Raw genomic sequence first — 10,496 nt, forward strand, 5'->3', positions numbered from 1 at the left:
CAAAAGAAAGTGGAGGGCGAAAAATACTTGGAGTTTGTATTGATTATATATTGATATTGATAAAACACCATTAGGGGCAAGGGTGTAGTCGGCTTGTTTCATCGGCAAAAACCATCGGCAAGAATTGGCTAATCGGCTATACTATAGCACATGGCTTGGCAAGTTTGGCAAGTTTCATCGGCTAGTTTTGGCCGATGCAAGTGAACGTTGGGACTGAACTTTTGAATGTTGGGAGCGTGTTTTTTTTGGTCAAAGTGACCTTTTTTTAAAATTTTTTTTACAAAACTTACCCCTATCCTTATTTACTATATATACAACACAATATACTTTCATTTTCACTACAAAAAATTTAACTTACTCTCTATATATCTCATCTCTTTCACATAAATTCTTCAAAATGATTCCCACTAAAAAATCATCCAAAACATACCGAGCACCAAGAAATCAACTTCCGTTTCAACTTCCTCGAACCGTTAATCAACAATACGATTTCAGCGGTTCTTCAAATCAAAACAACGATTGAGGTGGTTCTATTAGCCGATATCAAAACGAAACCCAAAATCTCGACCACGACTTCTCTCAATTGTTAACCGATGGGTTCCCCATGCAAATTGACACGTGCCGCTTTGAACTTCCTTCCCAACCCACGATCACTATTCTTGAAGACGATGATGATGTCCAAGCTCAACCCGACGATGTGCACGACACCTCTAGCGAGAAGGTGAAGGCGACACCTCTAGCGAGGAGGTGGAGGCTCCACCTCCTCCCGGTCGTAGGAAGGCGAAAAAAACCGCCTCAACGAGAGTACCCCCGATCGCGTGGAGTGGCGACGATGAAGAAATTGTTGGCCCGAGCTTATTTTCATATCTCTACAGATCCCGCCATCGGCGATCAACAAAGATATGAATCCTTTTAGAATAAGATTCTTGAACACTACAATAGCCAACAAAAAAATCATCAACAAACCTACCATCAAGTGAACACAAAGTGGAAGAAAATGCAACTACTATTGAACGAGTTTACCGGCATCTACAATCAAATGGTTAATTTTTTTTTCTTATATATACTTTTGTTCTACGTTATATATATATATATAGGGAAAAAGGAATATAAGGTTGTCCGACACCTAAGCTTATGTGTGGAACCCCTCACATACTAATATTTTATTATTTTTTGTTTAATGAATAAATGCATGGGCTCCCATGATTTTTATGGATTAAAAAACAATATGTGAGTGTTCCACACCTAAGCTTAGATACCCGATAGCCTTATATTCTCATCCCCTATATATATATATATATATATATATATATATATATATATTTTTTTATGTGTTTGTAGAAACATAAATGGGCTAGCGGTGCCAATGATGAGAAAATCTTGTCTGAAAGTTTGGAAGAGTGGCCGAAACGCAAAAAAAAACAAGGGATTCAAGCATATTAAAGCTTGGAAAGTTGTGAAGGAACATGACAAGTTCCGGTATGTTCCACCGGCCAGTGGTTTTGGTACTACTCCTACTTCGACTGAGCCTACTACTCCTACGTCCGACACTCCTCGCATCAAAGGTACTAGTGGGAGTGAGAAAAGGGCTCGAACCGATGAGTCTTCGAGCCACTACACTCGAGTTCCCGATTTAAATGAAGACTCGATGCCCTCATTTGCTCGCAAATCACGTACTAAGGCCACGAGTTCGGCAAAAAGCAAAGAAGGCTTGCTAGGTTCGGTTGTAAAGTATAGGGAGGTGAGTATTTTACACAAAGAAGAAAAGAGGCTTAACCGCCAAAGGAGGATGGCTGCTACCGTCGAACGTGAGAACTTTGCTCGGGAGTTGTTACAATCCCAAGTCGACTTCCAACGCCAAAAGACGATGGAACTAGACCTCCAAATCTTTGGCGCACCTCACGATCACTTGCTCGAGCCCATGCATAGCATACAAGTGCAACGCAAACGCGACATCGCGGAAAAAATACGGGTGGCCATGCAATAATTTGTTTTAGTTTGTTATTTATTTTCTAGTTGTATTGTGTTTTTATTCCTAGTTTTAATTTGTATTTGTATTGTATTTTTAAATTTAATGAAACTTAGGTGTGTTTTGTAAGTTTTTTAAATTGGCAAATTGACAACTTTTGGCACTATACCCACAAATTTGGCAAGTTTTCGGCTAGTATTAGCAAGTTTTTGGCTATCACACTTGACATATCCTTATCGGTTTAAATTTAGCCAATTTAGCCAATTTGCCAAATTATTGGTAGTTTGGCATTACACCCTTGCCCCTTATTATAAGAGAAAAGTGAGTATGAGGTTGTTATGTACCCAACTTGGGTGAAAACCGCTCACATACCAATATTTAAAATTTTGAATAAATGTTTGGCCCCCATGATTTTTATGCTTTAAAAAAAGATATGTGAGAGATTTTTCACCCAACCTAGATGCCTAACAGCTTAATATTCTCTCCCCTTTATTATAAATATTTTTATAAGAAAACACCCGTTTAATAAATACTTTTTAAAATACATTATTTCGGTAATTAAGTTTTTTAAATACATCATTTTTGTCATTAACTCAGTTTTTGACATAATGAACGACTGAAATTAAAGATTGCATTTTATTAATAATAATTCGGATCACCAAACACAGAATATGGATAGGCAATATTTAATCTAATAAAGCATGCGATAAATTAAAAGGCCAGTAACCAATTAACTTTTGGTGTAGCTGGTCAAGAAGGATGTGAGAGATTTTGCCTTTCTAGAGATCCTGAGTTTTGAATCCTTGCATTGATGTTTATCTATTTATTTGGAAAAACTAACTACTAAGTACAATTGATATTTGTCGCTGAAAAAAAAAATGTTGGTATAGAAACTAAGGGTGAGTATGGATCGGTTTGGGTCGGTCTTTGCCTAAAACTGAAACCAAAACCGATCCATTCGGTTTTAGAAAACCAAAACCATTGGATCGGTTCGGTTTTTTGGTTTTCTGGTTCGGTTTCGGTTTTTTTTAATAAATTTTTGTTTTTAAAGTTTTTTATATATTATGTTATAAATTTAACTTTCAATTGTTAAGCAAAAAAATATGATATAAAAACTCTAATACAGAGAAGCTTTTTATTAACTAATTATATTTTTTAGGTGTTAAAATTTGTATAACTTTTATAAAACGAATTATTTTTACTGTACGTTTTTATTAAAAATATACAATTTGTATAGATTTGTACATTAAAAAGATAAAAAGATTAAATATATTAACATATTTATAAATTATAAGTAATAAATATAAATGTAATATGATATAAAAATAAAATAAAAATATATTTAGTTCGGTTCGGTTCGGTTCTGATTGGTTTTTTGACATATGAAACCGAAACCCGAACCGATCCGTTTGGTTTTAGAAAACGAAAACCAAACCAATGGATTTCGTTCGATTTTCGGTTTTTTGCGGTTTTTGGTTTTCCGGTTCGGTTTTGCTCACCTCTAATAGAAACCAACACAACTAAGTCCTGTAAGTCGATAACCATCCAACTATTCTAAAAACCAAATACGACATTAAGTAATTAAGAAGTGATAGCACCGTTGAAATACTTATTAGATTAGTAGATAAAAGAAAATGACAAGCATATGTCTCTTTTTGTAAAGCATTGGAATGTTGAATTGACATTTGAAGTTTGATGTGGTATAAACCTTTATTTGTTTGTGGGTGTAATTTGTTTGGCCAATAATAAATACAATATTTCTTTTATTATGTTACGATAAATTGTAACTAATTAATTAGGCATCAAATGCTACAATTAATTGGAGGCCCATGAATGTCTTTAACGTTGGAGCATATTAATGTTAATTATGAATGTATTCATTATATGATTGTACTCTACAATTGTATAATGCATATAATATTGTGTATGACTAAAAATGGTTGTGTAAGGATCATTTTCCTTATAAAAAAAAAGTATGGATTTATCTCGAATCAAATTATCAGGTGGATCCAAATTAAAAAAAAACAAGTGTTTAATTATCTAAAATATTTTGTGTAATGAGTATGTATATTGTGATGAAAATTATCAAAAGTAAAGATACGAGTAAGTTTGAGGATGTAATATAAGTGTTTAAGAATTTTTCAAAATATGATTTGACAAATTAAATGATATGGTTGGTAGCTAAAACTATATTAGGATGAGTAGCATTAGCGATAGTAAATTAGAAATGTAGTAAAAATATTAAATTAAGATGGTTGATAGCAATTAACTTTGCCAACAAATATGTGAAAATTTTAGTCAAAGTTTGGACTTGTAGCAAGGGTCCGACCTTCAGGTTAAATAGCTGTCACGATTGAGTATGCCACCATATGAACAAAGACTCGTCACCTACTTTGCCAAAATTTCCACTTTCACCCCTGCAATCTTCTGATTTTGTTTTATATGTACCCTGTACAAGTATTGTACCATACTAGCGTTGACAAACATACCATCCTTGTTCGATCTCATGCTAGTAGAAGAAATTTTAGGGAGGATTAATTGGGTCTATGATTGTAAGATCTTTAATTTTATGGTTAGTCAATCTTTACGTTTGAATACTTTCTACTATTCCAAAGTTGTAGTATGTATAAGTCATTAAAAAGTAAACATAGATTTAACACAAATCATGATTTTAATTTCCAAAATATTGTATTAGTAGATGTTTTGTCACTTCGATTATTTTTTTGTTTCCCATTTGCAAATAAAGACTGTTGATAATGATATGGTGTTTTTTTTATGCCTGTGATGAAGGCATCTTGAAAAGGCAAGTACGTTATGAATAAGGAAAATGATATAAACGTTTAATATGATGAACTATTAGATTACATCTTTCATCACACGTGTCCATGTGTCCGCGCACACAAACGTGCACACAAACGTATACAGTTATACACACATCCACTAAATGGACCCATTCATTGTTCATCTAACAAGTAAGCAAGTAATTAAGTAACTAATTAAGTAACACCCAGTATCGTTTTTTATAAGTTTCAAGTCTCAATATTTAAAATATGGAGATGCAGGTTTCATATTCTAAGATAGATTAGGAACTCTGGTCTTATACAACATGAGAATAGAACCCATCCCCTATTCGTCTTATCGGACAAAAGAAACCTAGGTATCAAAAAGAATCTGTGCCAGTGATGTCTTAGTTAGAGTGACGAGATTATTGGCACACATCTTAGTGATTTATGTTTGTAACAAAAGCGATAAAAAACCATACATACATATGGATTATGCACGAATACTTTTAATAAGTTAATCTCACAAAACTCTAGACTTGTCGACGACTTAACGTTATTAAAATAAACGTTGAACTAATTACTCATGGCAGGACGTACATTAAGTATATAATATGATACTTGTTGGTTGTGTTAATACTTTGTGAGGTCGAATTAATTCGGGCTCACTCTAATACTCTAGGTGGTATCAAAAGGCATGATAAACTTAACATTGCCTAGCTAGGGTTGATCATTAAGATATGCTGTCTAAAGGGCACACAGGGTTAAAAGTTTTTTCGTCGTTCCAAATTAATGTATATGAATGACGAATAATGAATCGATATGAATATGGTTTTGCCAGGTTCGTTTTCGATTCATTGTCGTCCCTTATCATAGCCATTCCCGATTTCAAACCTTGTAATTATATCTATTTAATTCAAATTTGAAAAATATTCTTTAAAAGAAGAGTTTGAAAACTACAAGGACTACATTTAACCTAAGGTACAAAACAGGGTTAATTTGTACGCCGATATTTGATATTATGAGGTACTAGAAAGGACTTGGCCGTATAATTAGAGGTTTGAATAAGATAAGCCTAATCCATTGTATCACTATATACATGGGCCGCACCCCCCACGTGACCATTTGCATGCATGAAAACGACGTAGCATCGAGCGAGACTTTCTCATCTTGAGTAAACCAATACTTCTATTTATATAGCAAATGCTAATTTTATCATTACACACCCAAAGATATGGAATTTTCACTACCAAAAAAACACTTCAAAAAAAGCAACAAAAAAAGGCTCACAGATGAGCAAGTAAAACTCCTAGAAACAAGTTTTAACTTCAACAAGAAACTCGACTCAACTCGAAAGAGTCAGTTAGCTCAGGAACTAGGTGTCCCGGCGAGACAGATTGCAATATGGTATCAGAACAAACGAGCCCGTTGGAGAAACCAAACCCTTGAGACAGAACACAAAGCACTTCAACATCGTCTCGAACGAGTGTCAGATGATAAAAACCGGCTCGAAAAGGAGGTTGAGAGACTCAAAGGGGAGTTGGAAAAGGCTAAAGATTTGTTGATGATGTCATCAAAGTCGACAATGAATTATGCATCTTTGCCATCTAATTTTTCAAGTTCTTGTGATGAAGTTGGAAGCTCAAGTTTACTTGGTGATAATGGAGATTTCTATGTTTGTTTCGATGATCATCAATTTGATCATAAATCAATTGGTCATGATTTTTTTGCTAGATCAATGTCCTGATGATGAGATCAATTGTGTCATTTTGTGTGTAAGTAATTAATGTCTATGCTCTTTTACTTTCAGAAAATAAAAGTCTTTTTGGCTACCGAAAATTTTGGATGAATTAATAGTGTTTTTTAAGGGTGTTTGTAGCACACTATATATATAATTTAGTTGGTTGAGGAAATTTGTAAAAACATATACCCGTTTTAGTTAGTGATTTGGTACACCCCTAATCCGCATGGCAAACATATATACGTGTTCTACAAACCCAATTGAAAGTGGCTACTAATTGCTTGATTAATCAATGATTTAATTCAATTATGTTTTTGACAAGAGAAGTTTGTCTCATGGCCTGTACATGAAAATAAAACTAAACATCAATAAAAATAAATCCAAGGAGGTTAAATATTTTTAGCAACTAAATAGTCAAATATATATTCCAAACTAGCAAGCAAAGGCGCAAAGATGAATGTGTCATACATTTTTTTTTTATTGAACATTAAATCGGTATAAGATATTAGAGAAATCTCACCGTATAATGTAAAAGTATTGCATATACTCTCTAGACAATGAGATGTATAACAACGAACCATTACAAGTATTCAGAAGAGAAAACCCTAAGATTTTGTCATGCTAAAGATCGAACTCAATACTTATGGATAAAAACGGAAATGTTTCTGACCAGCTGAGCTAACATTCAATGGTTGTGGTATAATTAGTTGGGATAATCTCATATATCCCCCTCCTAAACATGAAAATAACATATTTATCCACCTAAACTAAATAATATCATATATATCCAATATAAACTTCTAAACTCTCATATTTACTCATATATTATTAATAAAATTATTAAGTCAAATTTATAATTTATTTTCATTCCCCCTAATATTAGTAATAAATATGATATATTCTCTTTCTTTTTTTTTTTGTTCCTTTTTCATTTCTTCTACGCCAACTACACGATCATGAAAGAAATTTTCATCCTATCACACATTATTTTAAATACTTTAATTTCAAACTCAAAGTGGGTTATTCATTTGTAGTTTAAAGCCATCTTAGGTGATGTAATTTTTTTTTACAAACTTGATATTACTTTAAGCAATACAAGAATAAATTATTTTTAACAATACATAAATATGATAGGTATGCAAGCTAAAAGAATTCATAAACAAACTACTCATTTGAAGAGTGTCTTGCGGTTAAAAATAAATAAATTATTGATTACGTAAAATATTATGTCCGAACGGACTTTGAAACTTATAGAAACCATGAGTCCATGATGAATTCACATGTTGCCTTTAAAAAAAAGTGTTAATCTAATTTGGCACGTAGAATGATTTATAGTTATTAGAAGTTAGTATTTGGGTAAATATGAGAGTTTAGAAGTTTAGATTGGGTATATATGACATTATATAGTTTAAGTGAGTATATATGACATTATATAGTTTAGGTGGGTAAATATGTTATTTTTATTTTTAGGAAGGAGATATATGAGATTGTCCCTAATTAGTTAAAATGATCGGTCTCTTTAATTGCTTGAAATTGAAAGCTTAATAAAGGCCAAGAATAAGCCACCAGTACATGATTGCTGGGTGATATAGAATACGATGGCCCAATTAAGTCAAATAAGTGGATCGATATATAGTACTCTAGGTCAAGCGTATAGTATAAAATAAGACGTAGCACTGTCACACGCTGAACAAGCTATCTGAGATATAATTATACAATATATATATATAAGGATAATTGAAAAAAATAAAAAGCACTTTTTAACTAATTCACGAAAATAACAGTGACCTTTAAAAATTTTATTTTTTAGAAATGAACTTTCATTTATTACCGAAAATAACAACATTTGACACGTGTTCATGATGACGTGGATATTTTTGATTACGTGGCATTTTTAATGACATGTCATTCATATAACACAGAAAATATAAAAGACCTTTCGACCAATTTATGAAAATGGCAATGACCTTTAAAAGTTGTACTTTTTAGCGATAAACTCTAATTTATTGTTGGATTACTCCAACACCTCGTCGGTGTTGGATGTGGAGATAGATCTATGTCTCATTTATGATCTTCATACACAGCTTCTTAGTGCTTCAAAATAAAATAGACTCAACCAACAATTAAAATCAATGAAAATTAAGAAGCTGAAATTAGCTTCAGAATAAAACGATGAGAAAAGATATCTTACCGAAACCAAAACTGAAACGGAGTCATATTATTTTTTTGGGTGAAACAACATAACTGATAAAGATTAAATAGTAAATAAATAAAGAATAATGTCACGTCATTAAAAAGTGCCACGTAATCAAAAAAAATGTCCATGTCACCATGTACACGTGTCAAATGTTGCTATTTTCGGTAATAAATGAAAGTTCGTTTCTAAAAAATAAAACTTTTATAGGTCACTGCTATTTTCGTGAATTGGTCGAAATGTGCTTTCTATTTTCTGCATTTATTATATATATTGAAAAGTTATATATATTTTTTTGGTGTGTGTAGCAAACCTTTAAAATATACATTATACAAATAGGACTATCTTGACGATTAGATCATGGTTAAATTGATGCACGATGATTTTCATGATGCACGGTTATTAATTTTTAGTGAAAAAAAACCTATTGTTTTATTTGTTTTACTTTAATACGTGTTTTATTTTACCTATAACCTATACATGTATGTATTAAACTTTGGGTAAATCACATAAATCATACCTGAGGTTTGTTCAAAGTTACACTAATCATACCTACAATTTAAAATTTACGTGAGACATACCTATCGTTGTCAAATATACACGCTGACCATACCTGACCCTAACAACTTGACGAATTGTTAATTTCCGTCAAATGGCAAGCATATGAGGGGAGTAAAACGACAATTAATTTGTAAATTATTAACACGACAATTAGATAATGGGACAATAATTTATTATACTCCCTCCGTCCCACTAAAAGTGTCCAATTTTGTTTTGTCAAAGTCTTTCTTTTGTATCTTTGACCATAAATATCTTTTATTGCATTATATAATATTTGATGAAAGTTATACTCACTGAAAACATATCGAAACCTCTATCAACTCATATAACTTTCATCTAATATTATACATTATAAATAAAAATATTTAAGGTCAAAGATAAGAGACAAAGACATTGAAAATTCAAAAGTAGACACTTTTGATAAGACAGAGGGAGTATTAGTTTCACGTTAAAAAATTGTAGTAATAACTTAATTAAAGACTGAATAACCACTAGCTTAAACCCTAGTGGTCAGGGGTATCTTCTAAATCCATTATGTGGGTCACGGGGTGAGTTTACCCAAGGTCTCAAGTTCGAGTCTTGGGGTTCTCATCTCAATGAAATTTTCCATGAAGAGGTAGTTGGAGGTCCAGAAAATCTCTGGTTAAAATTGTCTCCAACACGTTTGAATTGAAACTCACTTTACAAAAATAATAAATAAATAAATAAAGACGGCATAAATTGTATACACAATTATAGCCCGATTCAAGTACATTTAAAATGTTAATTAATGTACACAAAATGATTAAACTGTGTTAAATATATACCCATTGTTATTTTGATATATATATTTTCTTTTCAATTAATGGTTTGGGGCATCACCACCAATCCCTAACAAAGATTCATAGATCGACACCGACCGAGTTTACAAAAGTTTGATTAACGCTTTTGTACAAACCATTAAGTATATATACTAGTTGATTAACCCGTATATTATGCGGTCATCTGAATAAATATTGAATTTTTAAATATACGACATAATGAACGTATTTAACTTTTTGTTATGTTGAACACTACTATATTATATATTTTGAATAAGCGATGTTAAGACTACAATATGTTTAATATATGAGGGATGAAAATATAAGGTTGTCGGGTATCTAAGCTTAGGTATGGAACACTTACATATTGTTTTTTTAATCTATAAAATCATGGGGCCATGCATTTATTTATTAAACAAAAAATAATAAAATATTATAATATGTGAGGGGT

The 10,496-nt window shown here is 32.0% G+C and overlaps 1 protein-coding gene across 1 annotated transcript; it reads left to right on the forward strand.

Moving 5' to 3' along the window:
- The first annotated feature begins 5,953 nt into the window (after positions 1-5,953).
- On the forward strand, positions 5,954-6,588 carry LOC122596692 (homeobox-leucine zipper protein ATHB-52-like). The gene has a single exon (XM_043769312.1). It carries the CDS (start codon positions 5,984-5,986, stop codon positions 6,494-6,496), a length of 513 nt encoding a protein of 170 aa, XP_043625247.1. The 5' UTR covers positions 5,954-5,983; the 3' UTR covers positions 6,497-6,588.
- Positions 6,589-10,496: the final 3,908 nt, after the last annotated feature.

This window comes from Erigeron canadensis, chromosome 4, assembly GCF_010389155.1.
Source record: "Erigeron canadensis isolate Cc75 chromosome 4, C_canadensis_v1, whole genome shotgun sequence".
In the NCBI taxonomy this organism is placed as follows: Eukaryota; Viridiplantae; Streptophyta; class Magnoliopsida; order Asterales; family Asteraceae; genus Erigeron; species Erigeron canadensis.